This window comes from Zootoca vivipara, chromosome 10 (assembly GCF_965207765.1).
Source record: "Zootoca vivipara chromosome 10, rZooViv2.hap1.1, whole genome shotgun sequence".
Classification (NCBI taxonomy): domain Eukaryota; kingdom Metazoa; phylum Chordata; class Lepidosauria; order Squamata; family Lacertidae; genus Zootoca; species Zootoca vivipara.
In genome coordinates, this window is record NC_142593.1 from 36,764,724 (window position 1) to 36,791,290 (window position 26,567).

Below are 26,567 nucleotides of genomic sequence, written 5' to 3' on the forward strand. Positions count from 1 at the left end.
CAAAAGTACAGAAATGTTACCACAATCTGGCTCTCTGAATGCAACATCATTATTATTATTTATCTTGCTATCCAAGTTTTTCTCTCTCGTTAGCTGTAAATAATCTCATGTAATATTAAGAGGATTTTAAAAAACCTTGATGTAGCTGAGGGAAATATGCATAGGCTAACTGTTTCAGCAGTTCTTCGCTGCATTAACCTTTTAAAAAGCCTTGTTGGCCTTGAACTGTGGAGTTTGTGCCTGCTTACAATTACAAACTTAGAGAATAGATTGGCAGACCAATTATATAAATCATGTTGCAATTGTAGAGCCCTCCTGAAATTTTGAGTGCTCTCTTATTCATGTAATTTGCTTTTCTGTATTGATTTGAATGTCACTATATACTAGAGGGGTGCATGGGGTGTGAGGGGAGGGGCTCTACGTCTGGTGTGGGGCACATTGTGCTCCTTCTGGGGTTGTTTGTCCACTTTTCCACCCTGCACTCAGTTCTCACTTGTGGCTCCTAGAAGCTGTCAGCATGCAACAGTGGCCACACTCTGGGAAATGGTTTTGACTGGTAAGATAAACCAAGTAAGGGTAGTTGATGAGTTTCAACCCCTTGTTGAGTTAGGTACTTCCCCTGTATGCGAAGACAGGCTCTGGCAGATTGAGCAGACGAAACCAATAGTGGGTCAAATAGCTAAGAAAGCAGTTTCTCCATGTGTTGTGGAGGGAAGGGGGGCAAATGGGGCTAATCAACTTGGCAAGGTAGCCTCTGATCCGAAACCTCAGATATCTTCAGAAGAAGAAAAGGCTGAAGAGTAAACCCTACACAAATCCGGAGTGGAGTTTCTAAGATGGTTGGATGGGGTCTTGTATGCCTCATCCTGGCAACTCCTGCAGCCAAGATGGTGCCAAACATATTGCTCTGCTTTCCTTTGGACCACATCAGTGAGGCCAAGAGTGGAGTCTTTGTCATCTGCACAGCCCAGGACCTCCATACACACTGCCCAGGCTTGTGCCCCAGGGAGGTCACTTCAGTGCTGCTAATGCATTGGTCTGACTTCACCCCCAGAGGCACACTCCCATGTCTCCCAAGACAGATGCCAACAACAGTATACTAGAGAATGCAGTATACAAGAAATGGAAGCAGAAACTGCCAATGTTCACTTATTCATCCCATGTCTGTAATGGAAATCAACCCAGTAAATATGATCAGTATTCACTTTTGTTGCTGTCAGTCTGCAAACAAAACATAAACTATTGCCTCCCCCTCCCCATTTGCATTACTTCCTTTTCATTGAAATGAATGAAATGAAATAACATAATGACTACATAATTCACATAAGTTACATAATTACTTTCATAAATTACTTGAGGTGTGTAATTTCACCACAGCAGTCAATGAGACACACAACATAGTTTTGGGTGGAAGACAAACTGCACCGTAATGGAAACAGTGCTGCATGTGATTAATATAGGGCAGAATAGCGTAGAACTGTACACATGAAGCATATCAGCATTCATTATTGAAAGTTTCTCATTTATTTTTACCAGTTCCACACTATTTTCTTTGCCCCACCTCAGGGGGGGGGGGGAGAGTCCGCTATATAGAGGGAAATCCTTGAAGTCTGAAAGCCAGTCAGCTTGACAAATGTACACCAAAAGAACAAGCAAAACTCTGAACGGTATTAAAAGCACAAGTAGTATTTTGGTTTTAAACAGCCTTGAACACTCAATACACTCTACAATAAATGAAACCTGCTCGGTGTTCCTTAACATATGACACATTTCAGAACATCATGGATATGCACATAATTTCAGTATCCAGATGCATTTCCAGCTGCAGGAACAAAGACTTTGACTTACAACAGAGTATAGATGAAAAGAATATATACCTAGCCATACCCACAATACAGAAATGCTGTCCATTTGTTTACCCATTACCAGTAAATTTCTGTAAATTCAAAATATTGATCTGGACACCCCTATATGGAAGCAAAGAGGGGCCATCGACTTTTGTTGTTTGTTGCTGGGTCCTATTCCCTGAAATCAATAAAAGTTACAATGTTCATAAACTGCTACAGAGATGGCTAATATTGTAGATATGGGGAAGCTTTTAGAATAAATCTACTTTCAGTTATTGTGTCAATGTTTTCAAATATTGAAGTAATCCTAGTGCATTTTCACAGTTACCTAAATATACTCCAGGAAATTTCTCACATATCACATTTGTGAAATAATTAGGGCTTTATAAAAATAAAACAAAAGCTATTCTACTTTCAGGTCCTTATTCTACAGCACACATCACTGTAACAAAAATAATCTGCTGCTCATAGGCAATCTACAGAACATCAATCCTTGTTTAAAAAGGTAAAGGTAAAGGGACCCCTGACCATTAGGGCCAGTCGTGACCGACTCTGGGGTTGTGCGCTCATCTCGCATTATTGGCCGAGGGAGCCGGCGTATATCTTCCAGGTCATGTGGCCAGCATGACAAAGCCACTTCTGGCAAACCAGAGCAGCACATGGAAACGCCGTTTACCTTCCCGCTGTAGCGGTTCCTATTTATCGACTTGCATTTTGACGTGCTTTCAAACTGCTAGGTTGGCAGGAGCTGGGACCAAGCAACGGGAGCTCACCCCGTCACAGGGATTCAAACCGCCGACCTTCTGATCAGCAAGCCCTAGGCTCAGTGGTTTAACCACAGCGCCACCTATTCTACTTTCAGGTCCTTATTCTACAGCACACATCACTGTAACAAAAATAATCTGCTGCTCATAGGCAATCTACAGAACATCAATCCTTGTTTATTTCCCAACAAAGAGCAACAAGTAGGTGAGAATGTATCTTTTGCGAGAACAACTCTACTGATGAAAATGTATAGGCTTTCAAGCTCTACAATTCCTCAAACAACTTAACTCAAATTGTGCTCGCTTCGGCAGCACATATACTAACTCTGTACTCAAATTAATGCATGTGTAATCAACCCAGCTTTAAGTATGGATTTCAGTTTTTCCATGCAAGTTTGCTCAGTTGCAGAGACTTATTTACCCACCTGGGACATCTTGAGTTGTTGTTTTTTGTCTCACCTGGGGAGTGTCTGTATGCTTGCCTATGTGTCCTATGAGAAGCAAAACCCTAGGAGGCTAGGAAAGCTGGAAAGCCCTAGACCCTAAAACCAGTCAATCCACAGTAGTGACTGATCTCTAACACACCGAGTTTAAAAAAATGAAACAATTAATAATGCAAGTACAAAACTGCTAAAAGGACACGGGCAGCACTGTGGGTTAAACCACAGAGCCTAGGGCTTGCCAATCAGAAGGTTGGCGGTTCAAATCCCCACGACAGAGTGAGCTCCTGTTGCTCGGTCCCAGCTCCTGCCCACCTAGCAGTTCGAAAGCACATCAAAGTGCAAGTAGATAAATAGGTACCGCTCCGGTGGGAAGGTAAATGGCATTTCTGTGTGCTGCTCTGGTTCACCAGAAGCGGCTTTGTCATGCTGGCCACATGACCTGGAAGCTGTACGCCGGCTCCCTCGGCCACTAATGAGAGATGAGCGCCGCAACCCCAGAGTCAGTCACGACTGGACCTAATGGTCAGGGGTCCCTTTACCTTTACCTTTACAAAACTGCTAAGTATCCAATGCAATTGCTGTGATGAGATATTTTTAATTGTTATAAAGAACCTCAATTGTGTTAGACATTTCTACTATGCTACTAATAATAAATTCAATTCAGAATCATGGGTTGAATCCAACACAGACACTGCAGAAGCAGAAGAAGTCATGTAAAATAACTTTCTCTCCCTTTTGTCTCCCATGTGTGCGGGCACGCACACAACCACACACCCTGCAAATCTGCTCCAGGGCATTTGGGGGAAATTCAGAGCAGAAGTGGAAGGAGGAGAGAAGGATTGTTCAATACATGCAACCCATGTGTTTATATTTCACAGCTACAAAAAGTGGCCGCTATTACAGTATTTCCAGGTAAGCATGTATAGCAGGGATGGAGAACCTTTTGGACTCTAGCTCCCATCAGTCCCATTCACCATGGCCAACAGTGAGGAATAATGGGAACTATAGTATAAAAGCTACACTTCGCCATCCTTGGTGGATAAGACTGCAGCCTTTAGATATCATCATTTCCAAGCATGAACCATAAAGCCATATGTTTTTCAACCGTTTTTTCTTTTTCATTCTATGTTTAAACTGAACAAAAAACTTAGGAAACCTTTCTAGCCACACTAATGAACTGAAGTGTCAGTGCACACATTCTTAAGAGCATTAGTTTTCTGGGCCAGGCCGAGGGCTCATGCAGTTCAGCATCCTGCAAGAGCAAACTCCCTTACCTGTGGTTTCTAGCAATTGTTATTCATTATTTATTTTTTATTTATTCAGAAGCAAACTGCCTCTGACCATGGAGACAAAGCATAGCCATCTTCCTCGGGCACAGGAGAAGGTGGCAGAAAGCCTTGCTTCACTGAGTGTACAATAATTAAATGGATAGGGGATCCACAGCTGCAAATTGCCCTCTATGTATGCCAACCAATAAAACAGTCTCATTCTGCCACATTACTGGGCCAGCCCTAGCTGGGCTAATAGGTTTGTCGGGACTGTAGCCAAGATATTGTTCTGTAAATCATTGTCCCATTTTTTAAGATGTTCTAGTCAATCACAGTTTTATTAAGAGTAATCGGTTAGAGTAATTAACTTCCGTGCATGTGCCAAAAATGGCTGCTGATTTTGAGCATCTAGCATGCGGAATGCAAACTGCAAAGAGATAAAATCATCACAAAATCTCATAATATTATTGATTTGATAATGAGCAGTGGATGCACTTCAGATCAAGGCAGTTTTCCTCTGAATATCACAAACTGGGAAAATTCATTCTCCAACTTGTTATTTTTGAGCTTTTTGTGGTATCACCAATTATACCTTTATCAAAATAAAATAAAATAATTCCTTCCAGTAGCACCTTAGAGACCAACTAAGTTTCTCATTGGTATGAGCTTTCGTGTGCATCCACACTTCTTCAGATACCTTTATCAATTACAGAGGCACAAACAAAAGCAAGAACCCTGGAATTGACAAAGGCCAAAGTACAGACTGTTGCATAACTATTCAATGTATCTTTCAACGTGACATACTTGGCACTTCAAAACAAACATTTTCTAGTCTGCTTTATCCAAAATCAAAATATTGTTCTTGTATTATAACCAAAGAACACTAAAGATAAAAAAGGAGACTGTAATATCAACAGCAACAACAACACTTGTCCCTTTAACCTGAAACACAAATTAGATATACAAGGGGCATTCATTAAAGATTTTTCCAGGCCCACTTCCGGTTATCGTAAGAGGATGAAACTGCACATGTATAATGATACATCTCTCCATAGGTAACGTAATAGTTTGTACCTCTGAACTCCTAACAGTTTCTCTGTTACGGGTGCTAATATGGAGTAACGTCTGATAATGGAACCAGTTGAATGCAGAGTGGCCATCAGGTTCTTGCACACCACGGGAGATGTTTGATGAGATGAAAGGGACTTATAGGGAGGATGCCCCATCATATGACATAGTCAAGCACTGGTATCGTCAGTTCAAGTGTGGTCAGACTTCAGTGGAATGGCTCCCATTCCTGGGTGACCACACCCCTCCATTGATGAAGACACCATTCGGCAAGTGGAGGCCGCCATTTTGGAGGATCACCGCATAACTGTTCGCAAACTAGCTGCAGATGTCAAGATCAGTGTGGGCTCTGTAGTAAAAAATGATCCATGACCATTTGCACATGGGAAATATGTCTGCATGGTTGGTTTCCCGGCTGCTGATGCCTTTCCAGAAGCAGGAACGAGTCACATGCTCACAGGCTCTTTTGGCCACATGTCACTTCTAAATTACTCAGGACAAAACATGGGTCCATAATTATGACCCAGAGACTAAATCCCAGTCCAAACAATGGAAGCACTCTGCCTCACCACCTCCAAAGTAGGCATGTGTCCAACTGCCAGTGGGCAAGATCATGCTCATGGTCTTTCGGGACCACCGTGGAGTAGTGATGATGGATTTCCTGGCAAAGGGTACTGGGACATACTACAGAAATTGCAGAAGGCCATCAAAAACAAGAAGCATGGCATGCTGACCAAAGGTGTCCTTTTCCTGCAGGATAACGCACCGGTTCACAACTCGCATGTTGCTCAGACAGAAGCACGGTCCTGTGGCTATGAAATCCTTCCTCACCCCCCTTATTCTCCCAACCTCACACCATCAGACTTCCACTTCTTTCCAACCATTAAGTTATTTTTGAAGGGCAAGCTTTCTCCAAATGATGAATGCTGATTTCTGAGGTCAAGTCATTGCTTCTGACACAACCTGCCTACTTCTACAGACGAGGACTCCACAGCTGCATAAAGTGATGGGAGAAGTGTTTAACACCTGCTGGTAGAGAAGGACTAATAACTATGCCCAGTTTCGTTTGTCTCAGTCCACGGGAAGTATGTCAGGGGAAATCTTTAATGAATGAATGCCCCTCGTAATATGCACACAGTGCCATTAATTAAAACATTTTAACACTAAAAAAATTAAAAATGAGTTCCACAATAATAACATGGAACCTTTAGTAACATATCTCTTGAAGTTCGATCAAATGAAATTCTCAACAAGAAGAATATACCTTACAAAATACTCTTCCAAAATCAGTTTAGTCAGCTAAAAATCTCAAGCTAAACAAGAAACAGAGTGAATTTGTAAATACCAATTTAGCACATATGCAGACTTTATAAGGTAGCAACGTACAATTAAATAGCAAAAATCCTCAGCTAATAAAAAACTGAGTTGCCCCAAGCAGCCAACCAAGAACACAACCAAGCCAGGAAACTTGTAGATTTGTATTATTCAATAATTGCTTCAACATCTGTGCAGCTGAAAGGAAGGATACTAATACTGAACTAATAGAAGAACAATCCATTATTACTCATGCCAGATGGAGACTGCAATCTAGGAGACACTCTGAGTCATTCTTGGTGTGATCAGATCCATAGAGACATAGTAACCAACACTTCTCTATAACCTTATAATGCCCTTCCATGACAGCAGAAATACAGAGCAGTGAAAATCTTCTTAAAACTAATCCCATTTATCCACTCAAGATATTCTTCAAATGTATGCTCTGCCTTCAAGAAAGGATATCAAGGAAACATCTTGCAGTTGTAAATTGCTGCTAGGTCAGATTCCCTAGCAAAGATTTCTATTTGAAACGTGATTTGGGATATAACAATCTAGATAGCCTCCTGCTGAGTTCTGAGATAGGAAAAGCCAAACAAAACCAAGAAAAGAAGAAAAGAAAATATTTCCATAATGTCATTTTCACCCTAGTACATTTTTCTGGTTGCCTTGTTTCAGGCTAATTAGGGCAGTAAACATAGAACTTGTTTCCATATAACGTTTGTCTGCACTTGGGGGGGGGGGTGAAATTATTTTTGCAGACACACACACTGAAATTGCTTTGTCGGAATTAGTCATATATGTGGATTTTCAAGACAGAGCCAATGAAAGGGATATTGTGATTCCTGCCATGTGCTTTCATAGCATTTCCAAAACATTTCATTAGAATATCTCTTTATCACTATTTTCTGTAGTGACCTTTCTGTGGGTGTCTGCTATAGAACTCCAGGACAAAATGAGGACTTGGATGATGCCTTCCTAGAGCAGATTACCAAACATTCAAAAAGGAGATAGTCATGGGAAACTTCTAACTACCCAATATCTGTTGGAACAAGTGTTAGACACTGAGATATGAAAGCTAGGAGCTAAATGGCACCTTAAACCTAGATTATAGGTGCAAAAATCAAATTTCTAGGCCCACTTTTTATAACAAGAATGCAAAGCTGAAAACAAATGAACTGCAGCTGAAATCTTATATTTATTTTTCACATGGTCTAGTCCTCATCTGAAAACTGCAAAAAAAACAAAACACCAAAGCCATGCTTTCCCTCCCTCCCTCCCTAGTATTCTTAAGAGGGTCTCTTCTCCAATCTTCAGAGAGTGGCTGAAAGTGGGGAGGCAGAAAAAGGTCCTCCTTTCCTTCCACTCTGCAGTTTTCACTGGAAATCCTAGGTGCAGTAGTGCGCCCAGAGCTCAGAAACTGCTTGCGCTAATGAAATTCCTTGTCACAAAATGCATCTAGAATGGGAGTTTCGAACGCTGGTTGGAACTCAAATTCTGCAAGAACATAAGGTCCAACAAATTCCTATTGTCTCATTGCCAATTTCATTTGCCAGAAGGTGGAAGAAGCAACAAGGGGATCACCTCTCTTAGACCTGGTCCTCCCCAACAAGGAGGAACTGATCAACCAAGTGGAAGTACTGGGGAACCTTGGAAGGAAGAGGCTGTGTTCTCTTGGGTTTCACTGTATACAGGAAAAGGAAAGCTGAGTGTAAGTCTGACATGCACTCTGGACTTTAAAGAAGGGTGATTCAAAAAGCTTAAGAAACTAATGGGAGAAGTCCCATGGTCAGAAATTCTCAAAGAGAAGAGAGTCCAAGATGGATGGGAGCTTCTTAAAGGTGAAATATTGAAGTTACAAAGGCAGGGAATTCTAACAAGAAAGAAAAATGGGAGACGTCTAAAGAAACCAGTGTGGCTACATAAGGAGCTTACAGATAAGCAGAGATGTAAGAAGGGAATGTATTAGAAATGGAAGAAATGAGAAATCACAAAAGAAGAGTATACACAACTAGCCAACAGTTGCAGGGAGAAGGTCAGGCAGGCCAAAACTCAGAATGAACTCAGGTTTGCAAATGAGGTTAAAAATAAATTGAAAAGGTTTATTTGGCAATGTTTAAAGCAAGAGGAAGAACAAGTGGTATTCCCTTTGTATGGCAAAGACTGAGAAATGCTACTGAGTGACAGTGGGAAGGTGGAACTGTTCAATGCCTACTTTGTCTCTGTCTTCACCCAAAACGAAAACAGTGTCCAACCTGGTGATAACTGAACAATGCAAGCAAGGAGCTGCAGCTCAAAATACAAAAAGAGGTGGCAACTAGCTCCTTTAAATGAATTCAAAATTTCCAGGACCTGATGCACCCAAGGATGCTAAAGGAGCTTGCAGGTGTAATCTCAGGGCATCTGTCTATAAGCTTTGAGAATTGTTGGGAAACTGGTGAGATCCCTGAGGACTGGAGGCAGGCAGATGGTTTCCCCATTTTCAAAAAGAGGAAAAACCAACAGATAACTACTGACCGATGAGCTTGAAATTAATGCCAGAAAACACTTTGTCTGTTAGCACTTAGAAATGGATGCTGTGATTATTAAGAATGCAGCATGGTTTTCTCAAAAATAAGTCATGCCACACAAATTCCCTCGTCTCTCTCATTTTGCTAGTTTGGGCTGAGTTCTCCAATCCGTTAAGGTCATCTTGAATGGAGATTCTGTATTCTGCTGCATTGGCTTCCCCTCCCAGTTTGGGGTCATCTGCAAATTTTATGAGCATCTCTTCAATACCTTCATCCGATTCATTGGCTAAAGATGTTGAACAACAACAGGCCCAGGACAGAATCCTGTGGCACCCGATTTGTCACTTTTCCCAGATGACAAGGAACCATTAATGAGCACTCATTCAGTCAGACAACCAGCTACAAATCCACCTAACAGACATCTCATCCAACCCACATGTTATCCAGCTTCTCTGCAATAATATCATGGGGGATTCTGTCAAAAGCTTTACTGAAATCAAGATATACTATGTCCATAGCATTCCCCTAATCCACCACGGTAATGTTCATGAAAGCTTTGAAATATTTCCCTTGTTCAGCACATTTAAGTTCCACTTAAGTTAACTCACTTTTGTAGTGGCTGGTTCCACTAGTCTCTGGCGATGTCTTGTTGAGCTGAAATGGCTCTTCTGAGGTGTCCCTTCCTGACAGTGAATAAAAGGTGGCAAAGGGGGGGCGGGGACAAAAAGGGAAAAGATGGTTTATGGGAAGGGATGGAATGGAAAATGACCAGGGAAGGGAGAAGGAGACTATTTAACTAAAGTGTACTTTTACTCTGTTTCTAAAAAATCAATAAACAATTGCAACATTAATGTAAAGATATAGAGAGAGTCAGTAATAACACAATGTGATAACTTTGGATGGATCACATCCATAGTAAAATGATAATTCTGTTAGTTTCAGTGGGAGACATTTAAGCACTTGCTTAACTCACTGAATTCAACAGATTTTCACAGTGCTTAATGTTGGATTATATCCTATATGTCTAATAAATACAGTTATTTTTAAAATGCACCTGCTATCCATATTAATTTTATTATAGGTAGCCCTGAACCAAATCTTTATTATACCCTTGGCATTAACAACTACTGTCAAAAGCACAAGATAAAAATAATGTACTAAGATTTAATATATAAACATTACATTTTAATATAAAAATAACTTTTAAAATCTACATCATTCAAAACTAACAACTGCTTTTAATTATTAAATTAGTCATTTCCTAAACAATACACCTTTTAAATATGTTAAATTAATGGATTAAACCCATTTGCACTTACTTACACACTTGTGCTGTTGATAAGCAAATTTTGTTTATAAGAGAAACCATGGCACCTTGTAATGTTTAGAAAATTGGGGTGCTAGAAAGTTCTTTTTTATATCAAGTGACATTTTAAATGTGAACTTTAAGGCTGCAATGGTCTAGGGCAGAGATGGGGAACCCATAGCTGCCAAGTTATCCCTTATTTTAAGGGATTTTCCCTTATGCTGAATAGGCTTCCTCGTGAGAAAAGGGAAAACTTGGCAGCTATGGGGGAACCTGCAGTCCAGATTTTGGGGAGACTACAACTCCCAACAGCCTTGATCATTGGCCATATTGGTTGAACCTGATGGAACATGGAGTTCAATAGAATCAGGAGGGCCACAGGTTTCCATCTCTGATCTAAGTCGGTATCATCTGCTTGGTATCTCCATAATATTCTACCTATGGTATACATGCAAAATGCTCTATCTCCACCTTCACACACCAACATCCAAGAGATTTTAAAAAATCAGCATGATGTGGATATGGAAATGATAAGAAAGCAAGTTAAAACTACTGTAATATCACATCAGCACTTTAAATGCATGCAGATAGGGCCTCATACATACAGGATTCACAGGGAATCGGGGAATCATGATCCATCAAGTATTTAGCACATGAGATTTAAGGTAATTCCCACTTTGTATGTTTCATTGTATCTTCTCAAAATAAACCTAGCATTCAGAGCATAACACAGAGCATGTGTTTTTAAAACACATATTCACAATATATCTTGTGTGTCTTCATTATATCACAGTAGATCTGTATTTATTTATTCCAGTTTATTAAAATGGGGGTCTGCCTTCCACCCATTCCAAGGCTCCTCCTCTCCCAGATGTTTCCCAAGCAGTCTCAAACTGTGTGCACCCTTCTGGTCTCTCTTCTTCCTTCCTCATTATTCTGAGCATTCTTGGAGTAGGAGAGAGTGTCACAGCAGGAGAGGGAGATCCCCTGGATTCTTCAGCAGCCTCTGGACCCTGCTCCTCTGCTTCAGCCTTGGAGTCTGAACTGCTGTCACAGGCCCTTTCTGCTCCGTAAACCCTGTTGCCCCTTCAGCATTCAGCTCCTCCTCCCAATCTTCTCCCTCTGACCTCTCCTACATGTCCTACCACCAATTCCCTGGCTCTGAGCCTTCCTCCCCTGGGGGTTCCCATGGGGGTTACCCGGCTGGTGCTTCCCACCACTCTTCTTCAGCCAGCCAGTCCCGGATCTGACACAGCTCTGAACACCTGGGTTCTCAGTATAACACCTAACCAGACTAGAGGCACTATCAAAATTCATAAGAGTACATACTACACTTGAGAGCTGGCCTGGAGGGCCAGATTCTGGCATGAGGTCCTGAAAATAGGTTGACAATACTCTTGGTATACTGGCCAACCTGCTACCCAATGGCCTCCATCACTGAGCTGGCTGAGTTGTCTCCAGTGTGGTGATGGAGGAGTCCAGGCCTGTGGTACTAGACAACTTCAACAACCCAGCCAAAGATTAATGTAAAGTTATGTAGCAGTGTCTAGCATCTTGCCAATGTTATCTATTCACTTGCTATTAGACAAGGTCTTCCCATCAAGTGCTGTGATCAAGTGTCATAGGGGTAAACTCATTGCTGTGGAAGACACAAACCAACCAAATCAGCTTACGACCAATCTTGACCTCTACCCAATGCATGATACCACCCTTCCAGCCAGTGTTAACATTTGTAGAATCTACTCCAATGGCCTACAGCCTCTTACCAATGCCCTTATTCGTTAAATCTAGAAGATTATGAACAATAACCTCAGTTAGGTTTTCTCTCCTTGGGCCTTTCTCCAGAGTGCAGAGGTGGAGATATCTTCCACCTGGCTCACTGCACACAGAATAATGCTGTTCTGTGATGATGCTGGGGGAACTGCTGATCCACACTGTCTGCTTTCAGAACAACTTTAGTTGTATCTTCATGGGCCTGTCAAAGAAGATGCGGTCCAGTTCACCCTTCTGGCAAAGATTGTCAAATTCCTGATCCAGGGATTTCATAATGTTTTCTTGGGCCCTCTTGACTTTATCATGATCAACTATAAGCCTCTTGTCTTTTTCAGTGATCAAGCCAGCATCCATAAAGGTGGCAGTAGTGATGGCAGCTGTAGCACACAGGCCAACACTGTGTCTGATGCTCTGCAGAACAACATTTCTGTATTTCTAATGTGTTGAAATCTGTCTTTTTATTAGAAGTGGAAGGTGTACTTGGTTTTCCTAATGACAATTCATAACTTCCCTCATTTCCATCTTGGGCATCAGCCATTTATTATTCATTTTCATCAGCAGAGAAAATATTTCATTTGATGATATTGAAGCATCCTGCTTACTCTTCTGCTTATATTGAGTAAGACTTCTCTCGCCTTCTTGGCACTTCCTCTTTTTGACTTGTCTGTTATGCTCAGGCAGATCTGGCAAGCCAATCAGATGTGGTCCAGTAGAACCAGTCCTCTCTCTCTGACTTTTAATGAAAACAATTTCCTTCACAGGGATCTTCATCTCAATAAGGCATATACAGTTAATGTGAGCTTCTTTTTTGCAACTAACAATATGTAAAATATGTAGAATATAAAAATAATAAAAATATCAATATACAACATTAACTGCAAGAACTTGGCATCATTTTTAATTATTTTATGCAATTTTACACACATTTTCTCCACATTTTCTTTTAATAAGACCAGTTTGAAGTTACTGGTAATTCCACAAAAACATAAACATGTCAATATTTTTATGTAGTTATTTACCCTGCAAAACTAACCAAAATATGTTCTGAATTGAATGTAACAAGTCATGTTACAACTTTTTAGCACCCCTCATTTTTGGAATTTGAAAGTGGAAAAATTCAACACGCCCTATCCTATATAATAAAGTCCCTGTGTCCCTGTGTCCGCGCTAATGTGCATGTGCCCCACGGACACAGGGACTGGACGAAGAGGCGGGACGTACACGCGCACGCGTTCTCTCCCCCTCAACCCTCTGCCTCCCATTCCCCTGCAGCGGCAGACCAAGATGGCGGCATCGGGCTCCGGGGCCGCAGCGGCGGGAGCCCGGTCCGGGTCCCACGGGCCGCGGCCTCGGAGCCCGATGCCGCCATCTTGGTCCGCCGCCTCCGCCTCCTGACAACCCTACCTGGCCGTGGGACACGATGGGAGAGCGCTTTGTTTAATTGTGTTCCCGGCGCACCCCGCAGCCGAGCGCAGAAAGAGAGGGAAGGCCGCGGCTCCGTCGCACCTCTAGCACCCGTTTTCTTAACGGGCTGAATGAGACTAGTGTTATATATAATTATCAACATAAAAATATTCCTTCCAGTAGCACCTTAGAGACCAACTAAGTTTGTCATTGGTATGAGCTTTGTGAGAACTGTGCATGCACACGAACTCATACCAATGACAAACTTAGTTGGTCTCTAAGGTGCTACTGGAAGGAATTTTTTAATTTTGTTTTGACTACGGCAGACCAACACAGTTACCTACAGTAACTGTAAATATAATTATCAAGTTACTGGTAAACATAGTCTCTTCACCATCAAGAGTTTACAGAAAAATGTTTTCTATGCAGTAATTCATTTGATGCATTAACAAAGCTGTCTGGAGAGATAATAGCTCAAAAGAAATTATCCTTCAATAAGTGCATTTCCCAAAGGTCATTTTATTACTAAGACAGATAATTGGCACTGCTACAATCTGACAAACTATAGTTCTATGCAATGGGAAGTGGCATGAACATGACATATCATATGAGCAGAAACTTTCCTTAATTTATGCAAGAAACAAGTGTGTATATCAATGGTAAAATGTATTTGAAAATTCGGTGGTCAAATATCTCAGATTAGGCCATAACCTTAATGAAAATATATAGTATTGTTAAGAAAAAATATATCAAAGGAGGCAGAAGGGCAATTACTCTTAGAAACATATTCATGCAATTAGATGAGAGATATACTTTTACTGTATTGTCAAACAGTAATAAAGTAAAATAAAAAGAAGTGTGGGTATCTGAAGAAGTGTGCATGCACACGAAAGCTCATACCAAAATATAAACTTAGTTGGTCTTTAAGGTGCTACTGAAGGAATTTTTTTATTTTGCTTCGACTCAGACCAACACGGCTACCTACCTGTAACCAGTAATAAAGTAATAGCCTTGTCTGGAAGGTAGAAACAGAAGCAATTACTTTTAAATTTGTCCAATTCAATTTGAGAACCTGGCATGCACAATTTAGGTAACTTCTATTAAAAATAGTAAGAATGAATATTGGTCCATATCCAAATTCTGAAAACATCAAATATTGATAATTCTAAGGAAAGTACAGGACCGTGAAAATGGTGCTTGGTACAGGTCCAAAAATGCAATGGAATTGGATTCAAACCATCCTTGGATACCTCTATAGAGACATATTGCTTGCTAAAGGATTTGACATGAAGGAACATTAAGTTTGTGGTTTTCCTTTCAAACAGAACACCAAACAGTCAGCTTTGTAACATATTGTACACATTATCAAGAAATGTTGGTGCAATTATCAAAAGGCATTAATGAGAAGTACGATACAAGCTGTAGACATTTAGTTTGGCCAAATGCCAAACGCTCCAGCTATTAATGTAGCAGCTCTTTTTTTCTGCTACACGAGGCCACTAGACTACAGAAGGAGTGAACCCATGGGAAACAGTGTTAACTCTTTTGTGAAGCTTAATATAGCTTTAATAATAGTACAATTGACTGTTACAAATAAAGAGCCTTTGAGATAGCTTGGCAAACACATGATGATAGATAAATGGCTTGAAAACATCAGACAAAGCAAGCAAATACACTGCTCTGTTATGCCAATAGAAGCATCACCTAATCAGAAAATAATTTGAGCAGTGAGCCCAGTATAGAAACACAATCATAGTGTTTTGTTCTGATGTAAAAGCTTCTGAAAAAGATCACGTACTCAAGAAATAAATTCTTCCTGTTTGCAGTTGAACCTGGTTGTGCAGAGAGCTGGTTCGTTGGTTCCTTGCAACTCATTTCCACCTGCCTCTTCAGAGCAGTTTAAGGATGGGGGTAAAAGTGAAAAATGTCCATGAGCATACATGCAGCATTTTTAATTTTTAGCTCTCCCATAAAGCATGTGTGGCAGGATAGGCAAAACAATATACTGGTTTTGTGCTTTTGCATTGCTGCAGTATATTTTTATGATACAGCATTGTATAAATATGTTTATAAATAGATAAATAAATAAATAGATAAGTGGTGAACTGATGTTTAATTCACTAATACACCTGTCAATGGCATTCCAAACAAGGGAGGAAGCTACATTCACCTCACTGGGGATATATGCATTTTGACTCCTGTTTGCCAAAACTGTGGATTTAAATTGTGTGGCGCTGAAAATGAGGTCAAAAGGTATGTCATCTGAAAGCCACTGCATTATTCTGTTTTAGAAATGTGCACAACAGCTATTGATGTGCATCATTTAAGCATTATAAGAACAATGCAGAAGTTTCCTATTGTTATGACAGAATAAAGATGTTTAGCATCCAGAACAGTACTCAACTAAACCTGTAAAATGCATCTAAAAACTGCAAAACAGTGAAAACTGAACTTCTGACCTACTATAAAAATATTAGATTACATGCAGCTATGGTTTCAGAGTATGCAATCAAACTTTTGTATGCTCAAGTGCATAACTGAGAATATTAAGAGTATTAATGGTGTATAGCCCATTACTGTACAAGAACAACAAAAATCCATGTGGAATATATGAAACAAGACCTCTGCCCCTAGGGGAAAACAGTGTTTAGCTCCATTCTGATCCATTTAGTATATACAAAAAATTCTCTTTATTCTTTTTTTTAAAAAAGGTCTAATGACCAGGTTTTCTTTCCTGTACCATTATTATCTTTCATTACCATGCAATTACTGTGGTAAATACTGATTAAGGTAAAGGTAAAGAGACCCCTGACCATTAGGTCCAGTCGTGACTGACTCTGGGGTTGCGCGCTCATCTCGCATTATTGGCCGAGGGAGCCGGCGTATAGCTTCCAGGTCATGTGGCCAGCATGACAAAGCCGCTTCTGGCAAACCAGAGCAGCACATGGAAACGCCATTTACCTTCCCGCTGTAGCATTTCCTATTTATCTACTTGCATTTTGACGTGCTTTCGAACTGCTAGGTTGGCAGGAGCTGGGACCAAGCAACGGGAGCTCACCCCGTCACAGGGATTCGAACTGCCGACCTTCTGATCAGCAAGCCCTAGGCTCTGTGGTTTACCCACAGCGCCACCTGGGTCCCTAAATACTGATTAGGACAACTAATTTCTCAATAATCAATGAAATCAGCAAAAGGAACATTCCCACACAAAGTCCCTGGAATTTTCTACTATCTCACTCCTCATATATAAAACATTGTTTTTCATTAATACATATAATAATGCTTCAAATCATTTGTGCACTTCCAGGCCCTTACCAAAAAAAAAAATCATTTCACTATGAGCAACAGGATGCAGAGCTTCCTTTCCCACCAGAACATCTAATTACCCTAGATTTCTGAGACCAGGACTGCTAAAAATTAGGTCAGAACTCAATCTAGACTATTGTTTATAATTGTGTGCTTGTTATGAGTTTCTTTTGAGAAGCAATTTTGTAAGCAATCTTTATTTGATTTCATTGACACTTTGAGTACTTATTCTCTCTCTGCTTCACACACAGGGAATGGTGGGGCGGGGGGACTGGATTACAATGCAAAGGAACTATCTGTGTACACCTAGGGAAACTCCACACACCGTGCAATTTCCTTTGAGTTTTCAAACAGCTTGTCCTGTTGGCTGTTGGGAGTTCTACCTCTTACATGGTTCCCTCACCCACTCAAATGACCCATTTGATTCAGTGGCGAACTGTGCTGCTTGGCTGCCCGGGGCAGCACCCCCTGGGGGCAGGGCGTTGCTCCGCAGTGTGCGCGTGTCACGACACATGCGTGTGCGCCAGGACGTGTGCGCATGTTCACACATGCGCAGTCCGTCCGGGGTGGCGCTGCTGCTTTGCTTGGCCGGCGCGCTCTGAAGCTGCTGCCCGGCAACCCACTCCGTAGCGTGCACTGCTTCTTCCTGCTCAGATGGTGGAGGCAAGAGGTGGGCCAGGGGCCGGGGCGCTGCCCCCGCCAGACTGGTGCTAGGGGCGGACCGCCCCCTACGCCCCTCCCTTGCTACGCACCTGATTTGATTACAACCTGAATCTGCAGTTTGATCATACTTTCTGTGAGAGCAGAAATATGCCCAAACGTACTTTGTTGTTTAGTCGTGTCCGACTCTTTGTGACCCCATGGACCATAGCATGCCAGGCACTCCTGTCTTCCACTGCCTCCCGCAGTTTGGTTAAACTCATGTTTGTAGCTTCGAGAACACTGTCCAACCATCTCATCCTCTGTCGTCCCCTTCTCCTTGTGCCCAAACGTACTATAAATGATTAAATCCCTTAATGGTTCCTTCACCTGGAAAAGTTCTTTGGAAGAACAAAAGTAAAAGGCCTAGATTGCTTCCCTTCGAACTTCATCCATAAGAAGAGCTTGCCCTCTCCAAACCAAGAAAGCACTGTCTCAGAGAGGCATCTGTGCAGCAGCCAGTGCCAGGCAGCAGCGCCCTCTTCTGCTGGCCTTCTTCACTGGGCTGGCTTGCTCTCGTGATGCAAGATCAGCAGGCCAAATGGCCTTGGCTTCCCCTGTATTGAACTGCCTTGACTGGGGAGTTTGCTGCTGAAACTGAAACTATCATAATTCCAACTGAATTCTAACTGTATATTTGTAGGATATGATGTATATTAAAAAAAGTTTTAAAAATCACAATAAAATTCTAATAATGTAAGAAAAAGCAAAGAACATGACAAAACACAACCAGATATACCCAATCACAATAGACAGAGTAAAAATCAGAGCCAGTTGCACCTTAGAAGACAGTGAGATGTGGAACAAGGTTTCAGAAAGTGAATAAAACTCCGTATTATGATGTGGTCTTGAGTTAAAGTTTGTAAGCCAACCCAGTACATTTTACTGGAAGACAAGGTATAAACAAATAAATGTATTAACAACATAAAATTGGGAGGCAGATTATGTGAAAGCAAACAGCCTCTTCAGATATCTTGATCTACACAGTTTAGAAGATAAGAAAAGTTCTGCTGGATCAGACCAAAAGCCTACCAATTCCAATACAGTGGTGCCTCGCTTAACAAACGCCCCGTAAGACAAAATTTTCGCTTAAAGAAAGGATTTTTCTAGCGGAGGTTGCCTCGCTAGACAAATTCGTTTTGCGAAAAATTCGTCTAGCGAATCGCGGTTTCCCATAGGAATGCATTGAAATTCAATTAATGCATTCCTATGGGCAATTTTTTTAAAAAAAAAAATTCAATGCATTCCTATGGGATTCGCTAGACAAATTTTTCGTTATAAGAATAGACCCGTGGAACAAATTAAATTCGTCTAGTGAGGCACCAATGTATCCTGTTTTCTACAGTAGACAATGAGATGTCTATGGAAAGGCCATAAGAACATGAGGACAATAACCCATTCCTGCTGTTGTTCCATCCAGCAACCGTTATTCAAAGGCATACAGCCATCATGATTCCTAGTCACTGAGAACATGCATTTTTCTAATTCCCTTTTAAAACTCTCCAAGAGGTGGCAACAGCCACTGAATTCCATAATATACTTATGCACTGTGTGAAGAAGTACCAGTTCTTCCTTTTGTCTGTCATGAATGTCCCACCTTTCAACTTCCCTAGATGACTTGGCCACTGTACTCCATGCTCTAGTACAGGGGTCTGCAACCTTTAAGACAAAAAGAGCCACTTGGACCCGCTTCTGAAGGAAAAAAAAAACTGGGAGCCGCAAAACCATTGCGACATTTAAAACAAATATAACACTGCATATATTGTTTCTTAACTTAATGCTATATATACAGGATCGTGCAGTCAGCTGTCAATCTGAAGAAAAAAAGGACTTTCACTTAACAGTTCTTGTGCTCAGGTCTTGCTTGTGGGTTTCCCACAGGCGTCTGGCTGGCCACTGTGAGAACAGGATGCTGGACTAGATGGGCCATTGGCCTGATCCAGCAGCCTCTAAAGAACACACTGTTCTCCACTCCCAGCCTAGTTCCCTGACTCCATTTCTAAAACTGTCCAAAGGGGTAGCGGCTTCCTAGCATGCCTAGATGTAAGCCCCTCATCCTATACAGGCTGCCACCCCTGCTTGCTCCACTCGCCATCCCCTTTGCCAACCCTATTTTCCCCACAGCTCACCAAACCCTGCCCCCTTTACACCTAACCGAAACCCACCTCTCTTTGCACCTCACCCAGCCCCTCACCCATCTCCCTGCCTGAAGTCCCTCCCCTCCCTGCTTGGCCCAAGCCCCATGCCTTTTCAAAAGAGGGGGAAAGTGCTTCAGAAAGCAGTTTGCCAGACAGCTGTTTTCATATGAAATTAAGGTTGCAAACTTCTTTCACCACTCCTGCTCCTTTGAGCAACAGTCTGGCCTGGCAGAAATTAACAATCAATACTGTAGAGGTGTTGTTGTTTTTTCACAGCACAGAGATAGCTTATGATTCATTTCCTCTGTATGTCGGGTGCAGGAATTGTTTAATAATAAGAACCAGTTGCTCTTTACAGTTTGATGGGTCAGTGCGTCTGGCTGTTAACCACAAGGCTGGTGGTTCGAGCCTACCCAGGGATGGCTCACAGCTGTGGGCAGGATTCCTGCATTGCAGGGGGTTGGGCTAGATGACCCTCGGGACCCTTCCCATTCTACAATTCTATGATTGTATGAAATAATCCTTTAACCAAATATTAAGTGATGCTTTATTGCATTCTCTGGATTTTTAATACAGCTGTTCCATGCTCAAAACTAATCCAGTTACAGAGCAGGAAAAAAGGCATGGAAGAGTATTCCCTTTTCCAAAGGGAAGGAGGGGGGAAAGGCAGAGCGGGCGAAGAGGGCGGGGCACACACACAAACCACAGGGGAGCAAGTAGAGGTGGGGAAGTGTAGAACGCTGGCTGTGTAAAGCAGCCTTTGTCAACCTGGTGCCCTCCAAGAGACTTTGAATCAGCACCAATCAGCAAGAGATTTACTGTATTGAAGTATGTATTGAAGGGGGAGAGAGTTGATATTGCAGCTATAGAACAGAAGCAAGCAAAAAAGGGGGGTGAATGAAAGAACAGTGCTCAAGAATGTGAAGGGTAGGTTTATATTGTAGCAGAGCAGAAAGAAGAACTTATTCAAGCTCCAGTTCTGACATGCAAGGAAAGGGGGCAGGGGAACAAACAGTCTCTCTCTCTCTCTCTCTCTCTCTCTCTCTCTGTGTGTGTGTGTGTGTGGCAAAGGGGGGCAGAGAGAAGAAGGATGCAATGAGGATGGGGGGGGGATAGAAGAAAAGGAGGACCAGTTTGAGAGGGAAACACCGTGAGGGGGGGGGAGTGAAGCGAAAACTGAAAATCCTAAAAGGAATTTGGGGGGGGAGGAGTGTGGGGAAAGAGAGAGAAGCATGGGAAAAGGGGTGGAAAGAGAAAATAAAAGAGAAAAGTCACTATCAGGTTTGGATTGGAAAACAGCCTTGCATCCTGTGGAATACACTTCAAATGGTAGATCTTGTTAAAGGAAACCACTTTTTTATCATTCAAACAAAAGGTCAAAACACCCCAACATTTAATTGTTATTTCCTCCGTCCTGTCATCAAAAGGGGGCAAGAAAAAGGACTTTATACATTTTATGAATGAGTAACAGATGGGACTCTAAGACTGAGGAAACCCCTTTTTCAGCTCCTGACTTCAAAGGTGCTATGTGTTTACACTTTCAATTGACACTCTCAATTGGGAGAGATCAGATAAGACAATAGGTGTGCATTCCAAACCCGCTGATGTTACAATGGACTGATCAACGAAAAGCAGCCAGCAAGGAGGCTTTACTTTAACAATTAATATAAAATTGAGATTTTAACCGATTCACAAAATTCCAGTGCCAGCTCCCCTTTGCTACACAGAACTCATAAATAAAGCGAACCAAGAGCACTCGACCACCCTCCTACCCCTCTTTCCCCCCTAGGAAAGAGACGAGCCCCCACCCCTTACACACCTCTCCCGCTCGCCCCACCCCCGCCTCCCGAGGAGGCGGCAGCAGCAGCAGCAACAACACCATTTCAGCGGCTCCTCAAAAGCTGCCCTTTCTCGCAGCCGCGCCCGCCTCTCTCCCAGCAAGCGTGTCTCTTTAACCCTATCAGGGCTGGGCTATCCGTGCCTCCGTCACCCAACTCTTCCAGCCTCGGCAAGTCCACCATTTCGGAGCCGGCGAGTAGGAAGCCCCGATAGGGTTAAAGAGGCTGTGTGAGCCAGGCAGGGGCAGAGAGCCACGGCAAAGCTGTAAAGGAGCCGCATGCGGCTCCGGAGCCGCAGGTTGCCGACCCCAGCTCTAGTAACTTCCAGATTGGATTATTATAATGCATTCTATGTGTGGCTGCCCTTGGAGATGGCTCAGAAACATTTTGAACCAAAATGCGGCATGCAGATTACTGGCCGGGATTCCTTTCATATCTCATATAACAGCTGCACCGGTTGCCAGTTCACTTCCAAGCCCAATTCAAGGTGGTCAAGTTATTGTTTAAAGCTCTGAATGACTCATGCCCCCAAATACTTAAAAGATCGCCTCCTTCCCTACAGACCCTCTCTGGTGCCAAGATTGGCAGAATCAGCACTCTTAGTTGTTCTATCACTCTTAAAAGCTTGGGGGGGGGTGATGGTCCAGGAGGGGGCATTCTCTGTGGCAGCCCCACATCATCTGTCTCTGTCAACAGTGCCATATTTTATGCCATCCAAAGTCTTATGGGAAGTTCTAATAGGAGGGCATAACAGCATAAATGATAATAGCTATATCAGAATTCATCAGATACTGTTTCCTATGAATAGCATTCCAAGCCACTGTCCCTTGAATATATATGCTAGATGATGAAAGAGACAAGTAACAATTCTACAAATTATATAAAATGTTTGGGCCTCCTCATGACTCAAGGTGTATTTAACCAACAAGCTATAAAAGGATGCCTCAATATCACACTCCCACATCAAAGGCTAATGCATATAAAATAATGTGGTCATAGTATCTCCCCTGCCAGGTAAGTAGCATATAACAAATATACTCTGGTTTCTCTTCAGATCACATACAAAATATTATGATGTTGAGGATATACTTGCACCAGGAGTTGAGATCAGCTGAAACAATCTAGTCTACAGGACCATTTATCAGACATGACAATTCCACTAGACAGCACCATACACAGAGGCACTAGCAAAGCAAGGGTAGGTGGGTGTGTTTTGCCACCTACATTGCTATGAAATTCTGTTCTTTAAAAAAGATGCTGCAACAGATTGTCTGCTACATACAGGTACAATATGTGCCCCTCAGCTGCCTCTCTGCTGAATAATGTATGCCTGATATCTACATACATTAGGAAGGTCTCTGTCCTTCAGCCAATCCTCGTCCCAAAATTCATGTTCCTTCACACATTAGGAGAGAAAAAATGTACCCATGTCTTCTAAGGCATCTTAAGGCAGCCCTGTTTAGGGAAGCTTTTAATGTTTGATGGATTTCTGTATTTTAATGTTTTGTTGGAAGCCGCCCAGAGTGGCTGGGGGAACCCGGCCAGATGGGCGGGGTATAAATAATTAATTAATTAATTTATCATTATTATTATTATTATTATTCTAAGTTAACACACACATCAATATCTGCAATAATTTTATACGGACTCAGATATATTCTTATGAAAGCTTATACAGAGTGTTAAGAACTCTCAGGGAGGAGAATATAGTAACTGATACACCTGAGTGTAGAGGTGCTCTTTAATAAAAGAGACCATAAGGCAAAGTGACATCAGCAAACCTAGCCACGTGCCAACAATGCTAATTGATGCTTCAGGGACTCATATTTTTCATACAATCATACAAGCACAATGGTAGAAAAACAGAGTGCAATGCATAAAGAAAAGGTGAATAACAATAAGATAGTGTGCTTTAGCAAGTACTAAATGCATACTGGCAAAGTGGAGGATAGGTCTTCCCTCTAGGCATGATACTTGCTAGATTCTGACACCTTAATTTTTTTTAATAAAAAAAGAGGGGGAGAAGTATACAGATTGTTTAAAACTTTTTGAAAGCATACTACAGAAGTTAATAGCAGAAGAGTGTAGTGGTGTATTTTTTGAGAAATTGCTTGATTTTTATTGAAGATAGAAATGTCCTTTACAATAAAATTAAAAAACCCGATTGGTTTTATGCAAGCACTATATTTACTAAAAATGTAACAACCTTGGCTTTCTAAATCCTATATTCAAGAAATTTGTTTATACTTCCAACAACAATAATAAGCATAGTTCACTTTAGCCACAGCCATTCCAATGTTTTAGGATACATGAGTTCAACATGAGGATCTTTATTATAAACTATGATTTATCCAATAGTATCAATGAAAACAAAGGAAACTATTTTTTTAAAGGCTCCAGAGTCCAGAAAGCAATTTTCTCAAAATGCCTCAACCAGCTCAAGTTATCTAGCATTGATAGTTTGTAATATAGTATAGTTGGTACATGAAAACCACTCACTTTATAACGCTGAACAGTTAACAAAGCACCTTTCAGTAAGGACTTTCAATTAAGAGCTGAAGAGTTTACAAAACTCCCAGCACTCTAAAAATATACCAAGCTGCAATTTAAAGCCCCTCCGTACTATACAGTATACTGAAACAATGGGGCTGCATAGCAAACATGAGGAAGGAAGTTTAGTCAAAGATGAATGACCAAAGCATATTCATTCCTAAACAATAGAACTGCAACAATGAAGTTTAAAAGTATTGGTACACCCACCTTCAGTTGTAAAATTTATATTACTTTGTTTAAAATTCATCTATCAAATGTTGGTTCATATAAAATATTGAAGTGCTTGTGCTTAATACATTAATGTGTTTTTTAAAAAAATACTTTTAAAATTATTTGCCACTCACAAGCCCAGACAACAAAGGTATTAACATGCCTGAACAGAAAAAATATAGTAACTTTGAAACCTTTACTGATAGGACAAGTATTCTGAAGTTATTTATTTTGGTAATGTATTCAATGATTGCCATAGTTTTGTTTATATCCCCCCCCCAACAAAAAAGGTCCCAGTAGTGTAAGTTCCCCACACACACATTTGTACAACAAAAATGAAAACACATCCACCTATGAACTGGAAATCAATCACACACTAGCATAACTTTGTGCTTTATTCAAAAAACATAATACTACAAGTTTCAAACTTGCAAAGAAAAAAAAAATCTCAGTACCCATGTATGCTATTCAATTCTGATAATAAACCTTTAAGGGTTACCAACATTTATTGAAATGCTAAATGGTTCCACACTTAAGGTTATTTTTGCACATGTCAGTCATCACAATGTTACTAAATATCACATTTGTAGATCTTTAGTGTCAGCTTATATTAAAAATCAAAACTTCTTTCCTCAAGGAAATGTTGCTAGAGAGAATTATTTTTCACCCCTCCCAGGGAAGGAAGGCAGACAGTTTTCTGACAAGGAATTCATTGATGAGCCATCTATCACGCTGTACTTGTGGCATGACACCCAACACTTTAAAATTACCCCTAGGTTTTTGCATAATACATGAATGCAAATCAAACTTTTACAACAAAATTCCTCACTGAGAAAGCATAACTCATGAACTAGGTAACCTACCTGAAGCCCTCGTCTCCTCAGAATGCTGGACTCGTCCATTGCTTCCCTCATTCCTTCCACAACAATATAGTCATGCTGTACTATCTCAGACTTCAGCACACTTAATTCAGATCCTAGCAGCTGCTAAACACTTACATCACAGCTTATCTGATTGGAGAGGAAAAGTCAGCTGACTACGGCCAGTTATTCTCTCAGTAACTTCTGAGCTCATGAATGCTTGCAGTGCTGTGTTACAAAGCAGCAAGTGGGCTCCAGACACCTAGCACGTTTATCTAGGCAGGAGCAGCTATTCAACAGAGGAAATCCTGCAAGAGCACTGCTACGCTCCGAAAACAATAACCCCGGCATCCTGTGCTAACAGCAAACTGTTTTAAGCACAGACTATAGGTCAAGCTTTTGAGAGGAAGTGTAAGGTCAAAATGTCTGAGTTAATCAGCAGTGACACCTCAAGAGAAGGCAAAAGCCGATAGAGGGGGAAAACGAAGCATAGCTGGTCACTCAAGCAGCACAACAAAGTCTGGCTCTCTATCGTTTCAATGACATAAAAGGTGTGGGGAGGGGGGAATGCAGAACACGAGAGATGTATGGCAGCTTTCCAATCAACACTGGTATTTATTCTAAAAACATTAATGCAAAATTGTTTAGCTTCCTAGAATGTATGCTCTACCTATATATTTCAACGCTTTTAAAATATTAATATTAATAGTATTAATACCTCATAAAATACAGTCATCGGTTAAACAGTTAACCTATGCTAAGGAGATGAAGTAGTAGATACAAATATTATTTCTCCCCCTCATCATGCATAATTTCACACTCTGTTTCCACTTGTTTACTCTGATCATTTCCATTTTATTCCAGTTCAAGACTGCAAGGAGCTGAATATTAAGTTTTTATTGCTTGAATATTGCCACAGCAATAGTGATACCACAATGCCAGATTATTAGAAATCATCTTTCCCCGTTTTCAGATTCCTGTATTTAGGCAATGCGGACTAAGTATCAAAGAAGAGAAAGAGGAACCAACTTGCCCCTTAACCATAGTCACACATCTTTATCAGAGTTCATGATTTCTGGCCAAATGAATTTCAAAAGGAAAAAGAGAAAGCTATTTGATTTGCCTTATCAGTACAGCTGAGGTTAAAGCAATGATTGATTTTTTTTGAAGCTGTCATCAGGCTATTAGACTTGATATCAATTGATTAGAGTGTGTCATTAAAAATTGCTTAGGGATTTAACAGTCTATCCGCCAACTAAATCAATT

General features: G+C 41.2%; 1 protein-coding gene across 12 annotated transcripts in view; it reads right to left on the reverse strand.

The window, feature by feature from the left end:
• Window positions 1-26,567, reverse strand: part of MAST4 (microtubule associated serine/threonine kinase family member 4) — a 221,613-nt gene that overhangs the window by 133,196 nt on the left and 61,850 nt on the right. For 5 of the 12 annotated variants that reach the window (XM_088653014.1, XM_035099907.3, XM_060280256.2 and 2 more), the window contains exon 4: window positions 9,823-9,897. The exons of 3 other annotated variants lie outside the window; for them this stretch is intronic. In XM_088653014.1, coding sequence (XP_088509140.1) covers window positions 9,823-9,897 — 75 coding nt within the window. Of the gene's footprint in view, window positions 1-9,822; window positions 9,898-25,304; window positions 25,442-26,567 lie in introns of those variants that run through there. 4 more of the 12 variants (XM_060280259.2, XM_088653012.1, XM_035099915.3 and 1 more) reach the window with 4 other exon arrangements.